This window comes from Dama dama, chromosome 9, assembly GCF_033118175.1.
Source record: "Dama dama isolate Ldn47 chromosome 9, ASM3311817v1, whole genome shotgun sequence".
Classification (NCBI taxonomy): Eukaryota; Metazoa; Chordata; class Mammalia; order Artiodactyla; family Cervidae; genus Dama; species Dama dama.
The window spans coordinates 24,368,108-24,387,743 of NC_083689.1; the positions used below are offsets into that span (position 1 = coordinate 24,368,108).

General features: G+C 52.7%; 2 protein-coding genes across 5 annotated transcripts in view; both read left to right on the forward strand.

Annotated features, from left to right (window-relative positions):
* Positions 1–295: 295 nt before the first annotated feature.
* DIRAS1 (DIRAS family GTPase 1) lies at positions 296–4,851 on the forward strand. 2 transcript variants are annotated; one of them, XM_061149316.1, is made up of 3 exons: positions 296–384; positions 1,025–1,096; positions 3,088–4,851. In XM_061149316.1, the coding sequence occupies exon 3, from the start codon at positions 3,158–3,160 to the stop codon at positions 3,752–3,754; it is 597 nt and encodes a 198-aa protein (XP_061005299.1). In that variant the 5' UTR covers positions 296–384; positions 1,025–1,096; positions 3,088–3,157; the 3' UTR covers positions 3,755–4,851. The 2 variants fall into 2 exon arrangements, with proteins under 2 accessions (XP_061005299.1, XP_061005301.1); XM_061149318.1 differs by lacking the exon at positions 1,025–1,096 and having other exon boundaries at positions 336–384.
* Positions 4,852–8,326: 3,475 nt separating this feature from the next.
* GNG7 (G protein subunit gamma 7) overlaps positions 8,327–19,636 on the forward strand; it is a 137,562-nt gene continuing 126,252 nt past the window's right edge. For all 3 annotated transcript variants that reach the window (XM_061150742.1, XM_061150741.1, XM_061150743.1), the window contains exon 1: positions 8,327–8,418. The gene's annotated coding sequence lies outside the window, so the exon portion shown is untranslated. The remainder of the gene's footprint in view (positions 8,419–19,636) is intronic.

A 19,636-nucleotide genomic window follows, 5' to 3' on the forward strand; every position in this document is an offset into this window, starting at 1 on the left:
TGCTGGCTGCAGGGTGACCCTGGGGTGCTACAGCTTCATCCCGGAGAAGCCGACCCCACCCCCATTGCGTCCCTGGCAGCACTGTGTGTTTGCCAGGCGGCGATGTAGGGGCGGGGGTCTGAGCGAGGCCCGGGAGGGACTGTGCGCGCGCGGCCGGGCGCGGGGCGGCGGTGACCTTGGCCCGGGGCGCGGGTCCCGGGGGAGGGGCGGAGCGCGGCGCCCGGCGGCGGGCGGGGACGGGCGGGGACGGGCGCGGGCGCGGGCGCGGCGGCGGCGAAGGCAGCTCGGGCGGGCGGCGGCAGGCGTGCGCGGGGCGGCGGCGCCCAAGCGGACACGGAGCCGGTCAGCAGCAGCCGCGGCGGCGCTGCAGGGACGAGCGCCCAGGTAGGTGGCCAGGGCGGGGGGCGGGGGGCGCCAGGGCCCTCTGCATCACCCCGCGAGGCCCGCAGGTCCTCTCCCCGCGCGCCCCTCCTTTGTCTGAGCCCCACCCTCCGCGGCCGCGGGGCTGGGCCCTCCTCCCCGCCGAGCCCTCCACCGGAACCCCCTCCTCAGTCCGGCCGGGCCCTGGCTGGGCCTCCTTCCGCGTGCCCACCTTGGACAGCTCCCTTTTGGCATCACCCCTCCCCCACGGTACTGACCGGGAGCCCTTCGACCAAGCCAGCCCCTCCGGCCCACCTCAGCCCCTCCTCGGCCCCGCCGTCAGGGCCTCTCCAGGAGGAGTCAGGTGCGCCCCGAGCTGGTCTTTCCCGACCACACACCCATTCAGCCCTTCCGCTCCCTCTTCAAGCCAAGCCCCTCATCCAGGAGCCCCTCCTCCGGTGGAAACCCCCTCCCCCATCACTTAGATCCTCCGTGGGCCAAGGGGAGCCCCTGGGCTGACCTCCCCCGACAGGCCCCTCTAGAGCAGGCCCTCTGTCATCAAACCCCTCATTGGTCAGGTAGTCCCTAAGTCAGACCCCCTTGGGGCAGCCAGCCCCTGCCCCCAGGCCCTCCCCTGAGCTGGGCCTGTTTTCTTGCACCTAAGGTCGCTCCAACCTTCCTCGCTGGACTCCGAGGCCCAGGACTGGGCAGTTTCGTCTGGCCTAGGAGTCTCAAGGTGGGCTGCCTTGCACAGGGGAAGGACCCCAGGCCTTGCAGCCAACCAGGGCCAGTTCAAACCCTGCTCTGCTCGGCCACTTCTCTGTTGTGACCTTGAGCCTGTGCCGCCCCCTCTGGAGCCTCGGTGCCCATGGCCCCCTCCTCCCCCCACCCCAGCCCAGGGGAGGTGAGGGTGGGATTCAAATGGCACCCAGGGAGGCTCCTGGCATGGGTTTGGGGGTTATGGAACAGGGCTCCCGGTCAGAGATCCCAGGCCCCCATGGATCCCTCCTGGAGGACACCCCCGTGGACATGCCTGGAAGCCTGCTGGGGGGTCTGCACTCAGCTCAAGGCAAGGGCTGGGTCGGGTCAGCCTAATCAATGGTTACCAGCCACCCCAGGTCCCTCAACCAGTCTGGGCGGTGCCTGGCTGCCAAGTGCTGAGCCCACTTCTTGGGGTGCTCACCCAGGAGAGGGCAGTAACTGCAGAGCAGGCTGCCAGCCCCACCAGCCACTGCCCACCAATGCTATGCATTTCACCAAGATGCCTAACAGTCCCCCACGAGTTAGAGCTGCTAAAGCTCCTACAAGTTTGCCGGGCACGTCATTTGTGAGGTCTGTGTCAGCCGTTAGCTTCACAGTCTGTCTTTTTCTGACAAACCTAGTACTTTTGATCACTGAGAGTGTGCCTTCCAAACCTGCCACCAGCCAGGTGCTTTACACCCTGGGTCCTTGAGATGGAGAATCATGTCTGTCCATCTTTACTGAGGGCTCTTGTGTGCCAGGCACCCGGCCAAGGGCTTTCTCCAGCATCTGGCACTCTTTGTCCCAGCACCTTCATGGAATGGGCACTGCAACTGCTCACATTTCACAGATGGGAACACTGAGGCTCGGGGACATCAATTTACTTACTGGGGTTTTCATTGCCAGGTCCATGTCGTTGGGTCTTGCATACCACATGCCCCCCCCCACCCCCAATACCTGAGGTCAGTAGCATGGCCAGGGGGGCAATCTTCCCATGTCTTCTCTATCTCATTGTAGAAACACCCCTCCATGCTGATGGATCCTCAGAGATGGCTGAGAGGAGGCAGGGAAGGGGTCTCTGCTGTTTCTATAGATAAGGATGCAGATGCTGGAGACAGGATTCCTGCCTTTTCACCCCCAGGCCACAGTTTTTCCCCCACCGTCATCATTTTAGGAATTGCTGTGCTGTGTGACCTCCCAAGGTCACTGGACCTCTCTGAGCACAGAGGAGGGGACAGAGGATGAGAGGACTCCCTCGCAGAGAGTTCTGTTCCTACAGACACATCAGACGTGAGTGGCAGGCCAGACTGTAGTCTGGGTTTGGAGTTTAGGAAGTGGGGCTTTCTCTAAGCCTAGTTCAGTTTTCTCATCTACAACCTGGAAAACCAGCTTTATGATTTGCAAATTTTTGGACCTCTCACACCAGGATCACACTTAGGGGATGTGGGAAGCAGAGCAGCTTTAAAATGCAAGTTCCCAGGACTGTGGCCCTGGACCAAAGGATTCACTGCTTCCAAGGCTGAGGCCCTGCCATTTGCATTTTAAAGATACCCCACCATGCAGCTCCCATGGGCTTGAGGGAGAGCAGAGAGCCTGTGATGGCTGGAGACAGGCATCACTTCACCTGTTTTGCAGAGGAGAAAACAGACTCAGGGTGGCAAGGCAGCTTGCCCCAGTCACAGACCCAGGGAAAAGCCAGTGCCTCCTGGGGGCTGGGGAGCGCACAGGTGGAGGAAGCTGTGGGTGTGCACCCCATGCCAGCATCTCCACGCTCCTTCCAGTCAAGTCTTTCCACACCCTGAAAGAAGCTCAAGCCCCAGATTTCATTGAGGGAAAGCAGACAGGCAGAGGGTGCGGCTCTGAATGGCAAAGTCAACCAGATCAACAGGGAGGCAGGAGAAATGCTGCCTCCTCCGAGAAGCCCACCCTTCCCACTCCCTCCTGACCTGGGTGGGCCTTTTGCATCTGACACTCCTCTCTGTGCAGGGTCGGTCTGGGGTTCTAGCAGCCACAGCTGCGAGCTCTCCCGGCCCCGCCCCCCACCCCCGCGTGGAAGATGCCTGAACAGAGCAACGACTACCGAGTGGTGGTGTTCGGGGCGGGCGGCGTGGGCAAGAGCTCGCTGGTGCTGCGCTTCGTCAAAGGCACGTTCCGGGACACCTACATCCCCACCATTGAGGACACCTACCGGCAGGTCATCAGCTGCGACAAGAGTGTGTGCACGCTGCAGATCACTGACACCACAGGCAGTCACCAGTTTCCGGCCATGCAGCGGCTGTCCATCTCCAAGGGCCATGCCTTCATCTTGGTCTTCTCGGTCACCAGCAAGCAGTCGCTGGAGGAGTTGGGCCCCATCTACAAGCTCATCGTGCAGATCAAGGGCAGCGTGGAGGACATCCCCGTCATGCTGGTGGGCAACAAGTGCGACGAGACCCAGCGGGAGGTAGACACCCGCGAGGCCCAGGCTGTGGCCCAGGAGTGGAAGTGCGCCTTCATGGAAACTTCAGCCAAGATGAACTACAACGTCAAGGAGCTATTCCAGGAGCTACTCACGCTGGAGACACGCCGGAACATGAGCCTGAACATCGACGGCAAGCGCTCCAGCAAACAGAAGAGGACAGACCGCATCAAGGGCAAATGCATCCTCATGTGAGCCCAGAGAGCCCGCCACCGCCGCTGGCACCCCTTTGTCCCAGGCACAGGCCTCTCCCCAAGTCCTGCGCCCTCTTCCTCCTCCCTTTCTCCTCCTCTCCTGGCCTCTCTCCCATTTCTTCCACTTCTCTCCCTTCATCCACCATCTCCGGCGGGGAAACTGAGGCCTTGCCGAACCTGTGGCAGATCTGGGCTTGTGGCAGCCCAGCTCTGTTGCATCACTCTGCGGTTCCCTCCCTCTTTGCCCCGACCCCCCATCCTGTCTGTATCCCCAGAAGGCGAGTGCTGGAGGTGGCCCCCATGATCTGCACGTGGGAAAACAGGCGGCGGGGGGGAAGCTGTTTGTCCCCATCTGGACTGAGGACGCCGGTTTTTTTCCCCATCTCCATGTCTGCCACTTCTGCCCCTTCCCCTTGGGTCCCCCCATTAGATCACTGTGACCTTGCTGGGGAGGAGGGAGTTGAAATGCACATGGACCTCAGATTTTGTTTTCTCCTATTTGGTGTTTAATATACACTCCCCTCCCCCTTCCATCCCTCATGACCTCTGACCTGGGCCCCCCCAACCCAGGTCCCAGACTACTCCTCTCGCTCCCATCCCCACAGCTTGGTGGGGGGCTTTGCGGGCTGGGTCTCAGGCTGCCAGGCAATAACCAAACAGGGCCCTCAGCAGTGCCCCACCAGCCCGGAATCCCACTCCACACCTGGCCTGGGCCTGGGGTGCAGGCAGAGGAGGCCCAGAACCGGCCAATGGCCACAGCACAACTCCAGGAGACTGTCTGGGATGAATGTGGAGGGCCATCCTGGACACAGCCCATGGACAGAGAGTGACACAGCTTGTCACCACTGAGCCTTGGGCAGGGAGTTGGGGAGGGGGAGCTGGACCCTGTCAGAGGCAGGCATCCGGACCCAGCGCTAGCAGGGTCCGTGGGGCTGGAGACGGAGCTCTGCCCAACCTGTTGCCTCCATCTACTAGGCCATGGGGGCTGCCCAGGAAGGTGTGTGTCCCGGAGTCCGGGTGTGCCTGCCACCCTGAGATTATGTTTTTGTAAGTGTCTAGATGACACCACACTCATGGGACCTGGTGAGGCTGTGTCGGCCAGTGTGAAGGTGACCTGTAGGCCTAGAGTGGGGTGGGGGGATCCCATGGGATGATAAACAGGGCACCTCGGTATGCTGGGCGGATGGCTTATGTCTAAGCATGTAAGGGGGGGGGCTCCTGTGTGTGTGACAGTATGCAGTGTGATCACAGTGTAGGGTGTATGGAGATGTGGGTCATGTGGTTACCAACAGGACTGGACACTTGTGACGGGTGACCTGCATTTTTGGGTGTGGGTGATGTGGTTTATTAATAGCAGAAAGCATTGGTAAACCTTTTTGTCCTGACTGAGGAATACCACACCTGTTTCACTCTGTAGTAAGGTGTCTCTCAGCCTAACATCTGTATCCGTCAGTTGTTGCTAGGGAACACATGACCACAAACTCAGCAACTTGCAACAGCATGCATTTGTGGCCTCATCTGAAGGCATGATCAGGGATGGACCCATATCCCAGCTCATGTGCTCATGGCAGCATTCAGTTGCCTGTGGTCTTGGGACGGAGGATCTCAGCTGCCTGTTTCCTGGGCCTCTCCCTGGAGCCATTTAGCAGCGCTGGTGTCATGAAGTGTAAGGAAGCTGTGTGTGTGTGTGTGTGTGTGCATGCGCACATGTGAAAGAGAGGCCCTGTAGCTGTTGTCATGTGACCACGTGGACTGTATGTGGGTGAGAAGGACTGTTTGTGTCCATCTTGGTGGCAGTGTGTTTTTTGCCCTTGCGTCTGTGCGGCTGTTCATTCCACAAGTATTTACTGGGTACACTGTGTGTGTGTGCATATGCACATGTGTGTCACTGCCCGGCATGTGGACAGGCCCATGGAAGAACAGGTAACATCCTATCTGGGTATAGCTGATCTCCCCTGGCCTGTGGTGGGTCCAGGGCCCACAGCAACTGGTGTTGACCCCTCCCACTTGAAGGTGCCAGAGAAAGTAGGGCTGGGCGGGGGCCTGCGGCCCTTTCTCAGGGACACACCCTGATAGCACAATCTCCCTGGGGCCCTGCCCGCCTCCAGGCCTCTCCTGCTCCAGGCCCTGCCCCGACCCTGGGGGACAGAGGGGTTCTGGGGACCGTGCCAGGCCATGCTTGCTGTGACCCTGCCCCTGCCCCTTGGCCCCCTCGCATGTGGGTGTCCCCCTGCCCCCCGTTGTGGGGGTCTGTGTAGCATTCACTCTAGAAATAGTCTTCCTGCAATAAAGTCGTGGATTCCACATTCCCCACCAGTGCGCCTTCTTTGGGGGTGGGGAAGTCAGCTCGCCACCTGGAAAGGATGAGGGACCAGAAGGATGGGGAGGTGTGGGGCAGAGCTGAGGGAGGGGGCTGTGGGAAGAGCTTGGACTGCTGTGAACAAGGACTCTGGGGCACCGTGGGGACATTTCAGTGCTTCTCCTCTGTGGTCCCCTCTGGAGATCTCACAGGCCCTGCTGGACCAAGTACTGACTGCAGTCAGTGAAGGGGCTCTGGCAGGCATGATGATCCCCATATTATGTGGGGGGAAAACCTGCAGGGCCTCAGCTTTCCCATCTGCTAGATGGCTCAGGACAGAATTTGCAAATTTATTTTTTTAAAACTTTATTTATTTGACTACACTGGGTCTTTGTTGTGGCACATGGGATCTTTAGTTGAGGCATGTGGGGTCTAGCTCAAACCCAGGCCCCTGGCACTGGCAGCTCAGAGTCTTAGCCACTGAACTACCAAGCAAGTTCCCAAGTTTGCCAATTGACAAGTGGGGCTGGGGCTAGAAGGAAAAGCAATGAAATGTCCCCACGGTGCCCCAGGGTGAGGAGAATGAAGCTCTCTCCACGGGTGAGGGAAAAAAAATACTCAAGTCATCTAGATATATATATTTTAATGCAATATTTAATGCAAAGGAATCCATGATGAGCAAAACATCACTATTTGAAATAAAGATAGGATCTGACAGGGCTGGGGCTAGAGGGTAGCAAGGGAGCTGGTGTGCACAAACACAGAATCAAATCTTGTCTTTCTTTAAAACTGTAGTTATTTTGTTCACCATGGATTATTTCTACATCTATTTTTAATTTTTAAAATATGACATTTATGGGGAATTCCCTGCCAGTCCAGTGTTTAAGACTCTGAGCTTCCAATGCAAGGGGTGCAGGTTTGATCCCTGATAGGGGAACTAAGATCCCACAAGCTGCACACCCTGTGGCCAAAAATTTAAAAAAAGACATTATAAATATTATATAATAGTATTTATCTTGATGGTGAATGTTTGGGGACACCCCTTTAGGTTCTGGATTTGAGAAAAGTGTCTCACTTCCCTTGCCCCAGCCCTGCCTGAATCTGTCTTTGGGGCCACTGGCAATCAGTCCCTTTACCTGACATCTGAAGGAACTGCCAGACCTAATTTTTCAAGAGCTCCTGGAAATCTGAATTTCTTTTCATGAAACATCCTAGTTTTTCAATTTTGGCAACAAATTTAGAATTTTTACAGGATTTGGAGGCCACATCTTGCCTCGGGGCCACCAGTTGGCCACCCTTGTTCAGACAGTAATTTCTCCTGAGGGATGGAGCTGGGGAGGAAGATGCAGTCCCCAGATCTCTGGTTCTGTCTGTGCACTGCGGGGAGTGAGCAGGGAGATTCCTGCGGGGATGACAGCAGCCCTGGGGGGCCCAGCTGGTAGGCCAGCAGTTCAGATCAGAGAGTAACAGTGTTGCACAAAGTTCCTGATGTCCCACAGTACAATGGCTTCATCCTCCCGTATGAGAAACTCTCCTCTCCATGACTGCTGTATACTTTTAGAGACACACCAAATGCTTCCCAACATCACCAGGGGAGCATGTCAACAATGCACACTCCAGGGGTCCAGTTGCCTTCAGGGTTCTGGTTCATTCCATCTGGGTGAGGGCCCGTAAATCTGCATTTTACAATCAAGACTCAGGATATTATGAAACCCTGGACAGGGTTGGGCGAATGACCTTGAGTTTGACCTCTCTGAGACTCATTTTCCACCTCTGTAAAACGGGGATAATATCGTTTCTCTTCCTAGCTTTATGCGGACCATTCAAGGAGAGGAAGCAGTTATTATCATTGTACAGAGGTCAAGCGACAGATCGGAAGGGGACGTTACTACCCCCAAGTGAGCTAGGATACGGATTTGAACCCTCTATCTTACCCGGGATTTGAACTGGCAAATCGCCTCGCGCCTCCTTTACGTCAGTCACCAAGTCACCTCTGAAATTCAGCTGGACCCTCGCGGAGCGGTCCACCACAACGTACCTATTTGCATATTAGCATAGCCCCGCCCCCCGCGCATTCTTCCCTTGCGGGTGGCCATCCGCGATGCCACTCAGCGCTCCGCCTCCTGGCCCCGCCCGCACCCCACACCCCGCCCTCTCTCCCAGGCGCACCCTACCCCGCTGCCTGCTCTGCGCCCCGCCCCCAGCCCAAGCTCCTTTCGCCGGGGCTCTCGATTGGCCGCGGCAGCCTCCAGTGCCCGCCCCCCGCCCGCTGGCCCTGCCCCCGCAGAGGGGAGCGGGTGCTCGCCTGCCCGCGGTGGGTTCGGCTGTGCGGCGGGGCTGAGGCGGCCGTGGTGGCCCTAGCGCAGGTAAGGGCGCTTGCCGCCGCTATTCGGGCCTGGGTCTGCCACCCCCGCCTCAAGCCCCCTGGGCAGGGCGCGGCTGGGGCGGAGGGGAGGCCTGGGCGGCTGCGGGTGGGGGAGCCCTCCTGGAACGGCTCCGATTTGGCTCGGGACGGAGTTGGGGGTCTGGGTCTGTGAGGAGGCGCCCAGGATTCTGGGCGGGAGCTGAGGGTCGGGTCTGTGAGGAGACACCGGGAATCCGGGCTGGAGTTGGGGGTCGGGGTCTGTGAGGAAGGACCAGGGATATGGGCTGGAGTTGGGGATCGGGGTCTGTGAGGAGACACCGGGGACCCGAGCTGGAGTTGGCTGTCCGGGTCTGTGAGGAGGCACTGGGGATCCGGGTTAGAGTTGGGGGTCAGGGTCTGTGGGGAGGGTCTGGGAATCCGGGCTGTAGTTGAAAGTCGGGGTTTGCGAGGAGGGTCTAGGAATCCGGACTGTAGTTGAAAGTCGGGGTCTGTGAGGAGAGTCTGGGAATCCGAGCTGGAGTTGGGGGCCGGGTTTCCTGAAGATGGGCTGGGCCCTGGATTGAGTTAGAGTTGGGGTCTGGAGCTGGGGGTTGAAGGTTAGCTGGGGAGGGGGCTGCTGATGGAGTTGAGGGTTGGAGTCCCTTGAGGAAGAAGAGACTGAGGCTGGGAATTTGGATTGGAGTTGGGGGTCGGGGTCCACTGAAAGGAGGCTGGGGATCTGAGCTGGGCTGGGGCTCTGTCATTGGAGTTGGGGATTGGGCTAGAGCTGAGGATCCAGGGTAGCAGGGGAGTGGACAGCGATGGAGTTGGTGATGGTGGAGGAACTTGGGGTCAGGGTGAGCTGGCACAGGGTCAGAGAGCAGACTTCGGGGGAACTGAGAGAAGTGGGGGGGGGGTCAGGCTTCTTTCAGAAGGCATCGATGGCTGTTGGGAGAAACAGAGTGTCTGTGAAGGAGGAGAGAGAGAGGAGAGTGGAGAGAGGTGGGCTAGAGGCTGGGAGACCACCTTCCCACCCCCGCCCCCGCCAGGTGTTTTGCAAGAGGTTGACTATTCAGGAGGAAATGGAGGGGTCTAGGTTTGAAGTCAGTAATGAGGATAGTAGAAGGGAGTTGCACCCCACTTTGACTAATCATCTGGTGTAGGCAGAGACCCCTTGGTAACTCACTGAGCTGCAGACAATGGATGCTGGTCACACTGTTTGAGGTTTGTTTCTGGTGTGCAGGGCACAGAGGGGAAGTGGAAAGGCTTGTGTTGGTGGCTGAATTTTTCAGGAATTTGGGGAGTCAGAGTCAGGAATCAAGGTAGAAGTTTTGGGGACAATGATATTGAGGGAAGTGGGTGGCACTTGATTTTCCCTGTGAAGTGGGGGTTGCTCAGGGCTGGAATATGGGTGGGAGAAGACAGGTGTGATGAGCAGCAAAGAGTCTTCACCATTGCTGGATGTCAGCGAGGCAAATGCCAAGGTCTCAGACTTGCTCAGTTGCAGGCTATGGTCTTGCACAGGTTGAGAGTGGAGTGGGCTCTGATAGGTGGGCCTGCCTTCTCCTGTTCCCTCTGACTGCTCTCTTGGCTGTGTCACCTCTGGGGGTTTAGTTTATTCCTCTGTAAAATGGGAGTAATAAAACTGGAGCAGGTACCTCACAGGATCGCTGCGAGGGTGAAACGAGGAGATGCGTGTACCTCGCACACTCCTGGCACATGGCGAGGATACGTGCGTGTTGATAATAATGTTCTAAATTAAGGTTTATTGGGGGGGAGGAAGGTGGGTGGGTAGAATTACTGGGTTGTCAGGGAGGAGAGAGAAGAAATCACTTGGAGCTTGATTTCAGTCCCTCAATCTTGGGGTGCACATTAGAATCCCTTTAGGAGTTTTAAAAAAAGAATCTGCAAAAAAAATTTTTTCTTCACATTATTAAAAATGAGGGGAAAACAACAGTGACAAAGGACAAGTCTACCTGGATCTGCCTGGATTCTGAAGCTTTATCAAGGAACAAGCACATCTACTTAAGAGAAAGCTTCTTGGGTCGTTCTGATGAAGTGTACCCCACAGGGACCATTCGAATGTGTGCCATGAAGGGGGCCACTGGGCCACAATTATATGCTCTTTATTATTATTATTATTTTTGTTTGTTTGTTTGTTTTTTATATGCTCTTTAAATACATGAGCTTTACATGGGACTTCCCACTCTGCCTTCCAATGCAGGGGGCGTGAGTTCAACTCCTGGTTGAGGAATTAAGATCCCACATGCTGCACACTGTGGCCAAAAAATAAACTAATAAAAATAAATATACGAGATTTATAAGTTGACTCTCTGTGATGGGCCAAGGTCTTTCCGCTTGTCAGTGCTCATAAACAGTGCACTGCTGGCCTTAATGCCAGGTCATCCTTTGTGGGGGGCCATCCTGGGCCCTGTGGAGTGAGGAGCAGCATCCTTGACCCCATCCGCTCAATGCTAGGAGCACCTCCCCACCAGTGTGACAATGACAGATATCCCCAGATATTGCCCTCTGTCCCCAGGGGGCAGAATCACCCCTGGTGGAAACTCCCTGTTGGAAACAAAACTAAGTTATTTTCTCCTTTAAATATCTCATCTCGCCTTTCACCCTTGGGAAGTATGGCCATTCAGATTTGGGTTGGTTTTTATGTCATCTTGTGTTCTTTTGAGAGGAGAAAAACAAAAATCACACCACTTTTAGAAAAATTTAGAAATGCTAAATTCTTTCTAGGTGGGTCTTTCATGTGGCTTTCGAACACTTCTCCTGGTTTTGAGTATGGGATTAACTGGTCAGCTGCCAGCACTGAAAGAAGCCAACATTTGTGATTGTTTTCCTTGGTTGTAACTGAGTACAGGCGTCTTCCTCAGAAGCTTGAGTTCTTCAGATGGTTCTTGGTCTTTTACTGAAAATGATTGTAATCAGTGCCTTTGCTTTCTGCTCCATGTTTCATAAAGGCCAGGGCCCTATAGTTTGAAGGGAAAGACAACTGAATATGAATTACCCTAACACAGTAAGCTTTTCGCTTACTGAATGGAGGCATTTTTTTTTTTGGTATACCCTGTAGTAGTGTAAAAAGCACCTTCTTCCCTTCAAGGTGTCATTACAAGTTTTCTCATTTGCATTTGGTAATAAATAATTATCTTTAAAATAGTATTTTCTGGGGCATTTGTGTGTGTGTTATTTTTTGTCGGGGGGCTGTGCCATGGGTCGTGCGGGATCTTAGTTCCCCAACCAGGGGTTGAACCCATATCCCCTGCAGTGGAAGCTCAGAGTCTTAACCACTGGACCTCCAGGGAAGTCCTGGGCAATTAAATTCTTGAAACTCCTTTGTAGTTTCTTAGAGAAGCATGGTTGGGCCTGGTCTCCATGACTTTGGAACTTCCTGGAGCTTTCTAGACGGGATGGTTCCCAGGACAGTTGTGTGATTGCAGGGTGTGGACACGAACTTCTCTTTCCATTGCTCCCCTACAGGTGGCTGTGTCTTCACAGCCCAAGGATGATCAGCCGAGCTGTGTCTTTGTTCTGGGAAGGTTTGTCTTCTTCAGTCTTCTGTCCTTGATGATGTCAAGGTTCACCATGTTCAATGCTCACTTCAGTAGCTCTGGACCTCACTTTTCACCACTTCTCTCTCATGCTGTCCTTGGGCATGGCCTCTCTTTCTCTCTTCAGGGTCTAGAAGAAAGGTGGGTGACTTGTCCCAGCCGCTCAGTTCCCGCCATCTCCTCTTCCATCCTGTGACGTTGCTTCTTGTCCCACTAGCTGGCAGGCAGGGGGGCTGGTGGGCCGCTCTGAGACTCTTCTAGGAAAAGTACTAGTTCTCCTGGTGGGTGCGGACGTGTCTGACTCTTTGCAACCCCATGGACAGTAGCCCACCAGGTTCCTCTGTCCATGGGATATTCTAGGCAAGAATACTGGAATGGGTTGCCACTTCCTTCTCCAGGGGATCTTCCCCGACCCGGGGATCAAATCTGAGTCTCCTGAGTTTCTTGTTTTTCTTTTCTTTTCTCTTCTTCATTTTTGTCCTGCGTTTCTTGCATTGGCAGGCAGATTCTTTACCACTGTGCCACCTGGGAAGCAAGTTCTCCTAGAGAACCTTGCAAAGGGAAAAAGTCTTACTGCTTATTTCTTAAATGGAGGTACAATTGCCACATCATAAAACTCAGCCAGTTTAGCACACACTTCAGTTTTTTTGTAAGTTTATGAGTTTTGCAACCATCTCCATAAACCTGACTTAGAACCTTCCAGTACTCCAGTAAGACCTCCATCCCCATGAGCAGTCACCCCCACCCCCTCCCTAGCCCCTGACCACCAAGAACCCACTCTCTGTGTCTGTGGATCAGCCTGTTCTGGGCATTTCTCATCAGTGGAATCATACCCTGCGTGTCCTGTGTCTGCTTCTCTCACTGCATGTCGTGTTCTCAGGGTCTGTCCACGTGATAGTGAGTGTCAGGGCTTCTCCTTTTCATGGCTGAGTGACATTCCCGTGTGAAAGGACACATGTGTTTATCTGTTCACTTGTTGGTGGACATCTGGGCTGCTCCTGCATTTTGGCGGTGAAGAATCGGTCTGCTGTGTCAATGGCTTCTTTCCTGAGCATTTGACAGCCCTCCAAACTAAAGCTCCATAGTGGGGGGTCGTTCAGGCATGAGCCTTCTGGTTCTCTTTCTCTTTCTCTTGTCTGCATTTCTTCCCTCATTGAGTTAAATGCTTCCCTGTTTCTTGCTCAGAATATCCCAGCCGGCAGATGAGCCTCTAGTCTCTCCTGCTCTGGTGGGTTGACCCTCACCCCCACCATAACCAGAATCTTCTGTCTGAAACTGAGATTGGTTCATCATTTTCCCTGCCATCTTCATCAACTCATCACCCACTCGACAAAATCAAATTGCTCCCCATGTGGGGAGTCGGCCCCACCCCACCTTTGGGCTGACCTTCACTTTGACTCCAGGAACGGCCCCTCCCACTCTGCCCACCCAGCGCATGCCCTCAGCTTTCCTGGATGGTGCAGTTTGCTGTCTCCTTTGTCTGAAACCTTCCTTCCTTCCTTCCTCTCCCCAACAAAGGCTGGTTGTGTGCCTATTTTAAGCTTCAGACCGGGTGCCAGGCGCCGGGAGCACCACGTGAATGAAACGCTTGTGTGTGTGCGGGGGGCGGTGTGGAGACGGGCCCCTGGGGCCATCCTGTCCCTGGCCCGGCTCTCTGAGTCAGGGTCCCTGGAGGGTGGTGGGGCTGGGGGCCCAGGGCTGTGTATTTCATTACCTTCCCAGGTGTTCAGTGAGAGGAAGCAGTCTTTCAGGGCACAGAGATGTGGGGGTGACACCTGTGCCCAGGACATCGAGGGAAGAGGCCAGAGAGGTCTGTGCTGAGAAGTTTGCTAGGAGACAGGTTGGGGTGAGGATGCAGTCATCATGGGCAAAGTCTTCCTCCTCCCCAGCACTCTGGACAGCAGGCCTGGTCATCCTGTCTGGGGGGGCCCTCCTGGGCATCGTGCCTGTGGAGCAGCCTCCCAGCCCCTGCCCCCTGCATGCCAGATGCAGTGCCAAGGGAGAAAGACTGATTTGTAGAAATTTCTCCTTTTTTGGAATTTCTGAAAGTTAACTGTTTGGAGATGATAAAATACAAAAAAGTGACCCATCTTTGCTGCATGACAATTAGTTGAGAGTCTGCTTTTCATAACCATGGGTGTGGGTGGGTGTGTACTTGTGTTTTCCGCGCCTCTGTGCTGACATGAGGAGGTGCCAGGGGGAGGGGCCAGGTGAATCTGGGATGCAAATGAATCTGCAGCCTGCCTGGTAGCTTCGTGATGGTGACCACTGGTCACATCTTGTCCTTTGTTGTCAAGGCCATGACCTTGGCCCCTGCCTTCTTAAGAAACCCCTTAATTTAGTGGACTAAAAAGTCAAGAGAAATCAAAGACAGGAGGTGAATCGGGCCAAGTCCATGTAGCTCCCAGGCTGGACAGACAGGCGGTTGCTGGGGGATGGGGCGGGGTGGGGGGAGGTTGAGAAATAATGCGCCAACCCTAGCAACCTTGTCTTTGGCTAATTGTGTGACTTTCCTGGGGCCCCCGTTACAAAGCACCACAGACCACATGGCCTGAAGCAACAGAAATCTCTCTTTTCCCAGGCCTAAAGGTCAGAAGTCTGCAATCCTTGTGGACAGAGCCATGCTCCCCCTGGGGCCCCCAGATCAGGAGCTCTCTTGCCTCTTCCGGCTTCTGGAAGGTGGTGTGTGTGTGTGTATGTGTGTGCTCAGTCCCTCAGTCTTGTCCGACTCTTTGAGACCCTTTGGACTGTAGCCTGCCAGGCTCCTCTGTCCATGGGATTTTCCAGGCAAGGATACTAGAGTGCGTTGCCATTTCCTTCTCCAGGGGATCTTCCTGAGCCAGGGATCAAACCCGCATCTCACTTCGTCTCCTGCATTGCAATCAGAGTCTTTACCACTGAGCCAACTGGTAAAGTCAATTCTCTTTTCCTCTGAGAAGGGAAACCCTTCTGAAAGATGGTGGTTGCCAGCAACCCCTAGTGCCCGGTGGCTCACAGACATATTACTCTGGTCTCTGCCCATGTTGTCACATGGCCTTCACCCTATGTGTCTGTCAGAGAAAACCCAGACCTGGACAGTAGTTACAACAGTAAAAACAAGAGTTTACCCAGAAATGATTGCAGTGGGGAAAAGAAACCTCATTTTAGAACTGGGCTCCACTCTGAATACAGTGCAGACCAGTGGCAATGAGTAGCCAAGGAGCAGGTGAGGGTCAGGGGATGGAAGATTGCTAAGAGGAAGCACTGGGGGAATTCTGGATAAGGGATCGCTTAGATTCCGGGTGCAGACATTAGCTGGGGGAGGAGCTGAGGAGCACAGTGAAGTATGGGGGTGATCAGATGTAGAAACTGGTGGGAATCTCAGTCCATCAACTTAGCAGGATTCTTGTTGAAATTGTACAATGTAGAGATGAACATGGGACCCAAACGTCGAGGCCCCATTGAAAAGTTCAAGATAGCCTGAGTAGAACTGGTTAAGGAGAGAATCTGTATTAAGCCTCATGTGTGTCCACATTTCCCTCTTCTGAGAACGCCAGCTGTTGGGTCAGGGCCACCCTACTCTGTGTGACCTCTCTTTAGCTCAGTGGTACCGCCAGAGACACTATTTCCAGATCAGGTCCCATTCCCAGCCACCAGGCTTAGGAAGCGTGCTTATCTTTGGTGGAAGGGGTACACAGTGTACCCCATACCACCTAGAAAGGGGCCACCCTTGCAAGGTGAGAGTCAACTTTTTGGGGGCCCTCTGATCCTAGTTGCTAAATGCCCCCCAGCCCTGCTTCACCCCGTTCCCTCTTTCTCAACACCGGAAAAGTCAACGTTTGCACCATTGCACAGAAAATGGAGAACTTGGGGCCAACTGGGCCCCTGGGAGGAAGTGGGAGTTTTCAGGTTCACTGGGACAGGGGGGTAGAGGAGGTCACAGGTGACCTTGCAGCCCCAGGGAAGTTCTTGGTTATTTGTCATCTGCAGGACACCTGTCTTGGCTGTCTTCCTGGTTGAAATGAAAGTATAAGTGTTAGTTGCTCAGTCGTGTCCAAAAAGCGTTAGTTGCTCGGTCTTGTCCGACTCTTTGTGACCCCATGGACTGTAACCCACCAGGCTCCTCTGTCCATGGAATTGTCAGGCAAGAATACCAGAGTGGGTTGCCATTTCTTCCTCCATGGGATCTTCCCAACCCAAGGATCAAACCCGGGTCTCCTGCATTGCAGGCAGATCCTTTACCATCTGAGCCACCAGGGAAGTCCCCTTCCAGGTTGTGCAGATCCAATGAATCATCTCCAGAAGGAGGCGGGGGGAGTTCTCTGTAAACATGAGCTGTTGTTGTTATTGACATGGTGGTTTTGATTAAGGCAAGGTCTCTCCTCCTTGGCACTGAGGACTGCGAGACCAAGTCATCTGCTGTGGGGTCGTCCTGGGTGCTGTGGGGTGAGGGGCGGCCTCGCAGGCCTCCACCCATTCAGTGACAGGAGCACCTAGTCCCGAGGACCACAGATGCCCCAGTCATGGCCCAGCATCCCCTGGGAGGAGGCAGAATCATCTTCTGATGGAAACCATTGGCTAAACTATTTCTAATAAGATTTTATGATTCTATGATTGCACTAAAGTAAGAAGATATTTTTCCATAAATAATTTTATTTATTTATTTTTGGCTGTACTGGGTCTCCTTGCTGTGAGCAGGCTTTGCCTAGTTGCGGAGAGCGGGGACCACTCTCTAGTTGCCATGTGCAGGCTTCTCTTTGTGGTGGCTTCTCTTGTTTGCGAAGGCGTGGGGACTTCAGTAGCTGTGGCGCATGGAGTTAGTTGCTCCGAAGTATGTGGGCTCTCCCCGGATCAGGGATTGAGCCCATGTCCCCTGCATTGGCATGTGAATTCTTATCCATTGTGCTAACAGGGAAGTTCGATTTTTTTTTTTTTTTAATAAACTTTATTTTTTAGAGCAGTTTTAAGTTCACAGCAAAACTGAGCAGAAGGAACAGAGGTTTCCCCGTATGCCCCTACCCGCCACCTGTACACAGCCTCCTCATCATCAAAATTCCCCACCAGTGGGACATTCATTATAATCAATAGACCTACATGGGCCTGTCATTATCACCCAATGTCAGTAGTTGACCAGAGGGTTCATTCTTGGTCTTGTATGTTGTATGCATTGAGACAGATGTACACTGACATGAATCCACCATGAGAGAACAGTTTCACTGCCCTGAAAATCTTCTATGCTCTGCCAATTCATCGCTCTCTCCCCAGTATTTTGTTTTTGTGGGAAAGGAGCTAAGAACAACTTAGTAACTTCGAGTGCCTGTTGGGAAAGGTCTAACTCTATACCGTGTGGAGTTTTACATGAATCATTCCTCTACATTCTCCACTCCCCAAAGCTGTGCTGTCCAACAGAAACAGGGCTGAGCCTCAAATGTCATTTTATTATTTTTTTATTTTTTTTCACTTTGAATTTTTTTTTTTATTATTATTATTTTTTTTTTCCAGTGGGTTTTGTCATACATTGATATGAATCAGCCATGGATTTACATGTATTCCCAATCCCGATCCCCCCTCCCTCATTTTATTTTTAAAAAGTTTATTTTGTTGAAGTATAGTTGATTTACAATGTTGTGTCAATTCCTGCTGTATAGCTAAGTGATGCAGTTATACATATATATATATATATATATATTATTTTTCATATTCTTTTCCATTATGGTTTACCACAGGATATTGAATAGAGTTCCCTGGTCTGTGCAATAGGACCTTGTTTTTTATCCATCCTATATATAATAGTTTGCATCTGCTCACCCCAAACTCCCAATCCTTCCTTCCCCCATCCCTCTCCTCCTTGGCAACCACATGTCTATTCTCTATGTCAGTCATAATTTTATTTTTTAATACTTTTATTGACGTCTCATCCTCTGTTGCCCTCTTCTCCTCTTGCTCTCAAATCTTTCCCAGCATCAGGGTCTTTTCCAGTGAGTCAACTCTTCACATCAGGTAGCCAAAGCATTAAAGCTTCAGCTTTAGCATCAGTCTTTCCAGTGAATATTCAGGGTTGATTTCCTTTAGGACTGACTGGTTTCCTTTAGGATTGATCTCCTTGCTGTCCAAAGGACTCTCAAGAGTCTTTTCCAGCACCATAGTTCAAAAGCATCAGTTCTCTGGTGCTCAGCCTTCTTTATGGTTCCATTCTTGCATCTGTACATTGACTACTGGAAAAAACCATAGATTTGGCTATGTGGACCTTTGTCAACAAAGTGATGTCTCTGCTTTTTAATACACTGTCTAGGTTTGTCATAGCTTTTCTTCCAAGGAGCAAGCAGTGTTGCCTCTGATGCTACCTAGTTAGGAGCTTGGATTCCCATAGCCTTCTGGGTGGGCAGGGGTTAATGATTTGGGAACAGATGTATGGAATGATTATATTTCCCATAGCATCGTGCCCTACTGAGATGGATCACTGGTTTTCTCTAGTGTCTCGAATTGTGAGAGACATGCATCTTAGAAATGACAGGCTCTTAGATTTGATGAACTGTGGCTTCTGATAGCTCAGAAAGAGGTCATATTTTAAAACATCAATTATATTTATTACAACATTCTTTAAAAATGTACAAATGTGAAACTTTGTTTATAAATGTCTGTGCTCATAGCTTTTACATTATAAATCCCCCAAAGTATGTAAAGTAAATTAAAACAGATGCAATGAACACATACTCAGTCAAACTCTTATAATGTCAGGCACTGGGTGTTTTGTAGAATGATGTTCCAGGAGTCACAGTTTGCCAGGCGAAGCGTCCCAGAGCGAGCTTGGAAGAGGCCGGGTTGACATGAAAACTAAAGCTTCCTGCCCTTGGCTGGGCGCCCACAACAGGGTTCCTCGCTCAGCAACTGCTGAACTTAGCAACGCCTTTCTCTTTAGGTTGAGAAACTGACAGATTAATTCTTCCAGGCTGACTTTTAAATATTTGAGACAAGCATGAGAAATGGAATTTTTTTTCCCCTCAAATTGCTGCTTAATGAAATGCAGAGTTGTTTTTTACTTGAATGATCAATAGCAATGGGGTTGGTGGGGCTCTGGGGATGAGCTGGGCATTTATTGTTTAAAAAAATAGATTGGCTTCTATCTCTCTTTGTCTTTGTCTCTCTGTCTCTCTTTTTCTGTCACTTTCTTCCTGTCTCTGTCTTTCTGTCTCCCTTTTTCTGTCTCTCACTCTCGCTGTCTCTCTGTCTCTCTGTGTATTTCTCTGTTTGTCTCTCTGTATCTCTCTGTCTCTCTTTCTCTCTTATTAGACATGTCCAGGAGCCTCTCTGGGACTGTGTGAAGAAAAACTGAAACATATCCAGTGCTGTTCACAAACCTCAGGTGTGTGTTCAGGTTTGGGGTGATGAAAGACAGGGGGCCAGTGTTCTGGAAACTTGGGTTCCAGTCTCAGCTCCATCTCTGATTTCCAAACTGTCAAAGTCCCCCCACTCCTCTGGGCCTCCACTTCCCTCGCTGTGAAATGGGTGCAGGATGAGCTGGTACCCACACCCGCTGCTCTGGTACCACCACTAGCATCCCACATGTCGTCTCTAGGAAAGATAGTGGACTGAGTTTTGAGACCTATTTCTTTTCTTTTTTTAATTTTATTGAAGGATAGCTAACTTACAGTGTTGCGTTCATCTCTGCTGTACGGCAAAGTGACTCAGCTGTAACGTATA

What these genes read in the sequence shown, in the direction of transcription:
- DIRAS1 (XM_061149316.1), top strand. Translation starts at nt 3,158, where the DNA reads ATGCCTGAACAGAGCAACGACTACCGAGTGGTGGTGTTCGGGGCGGGC.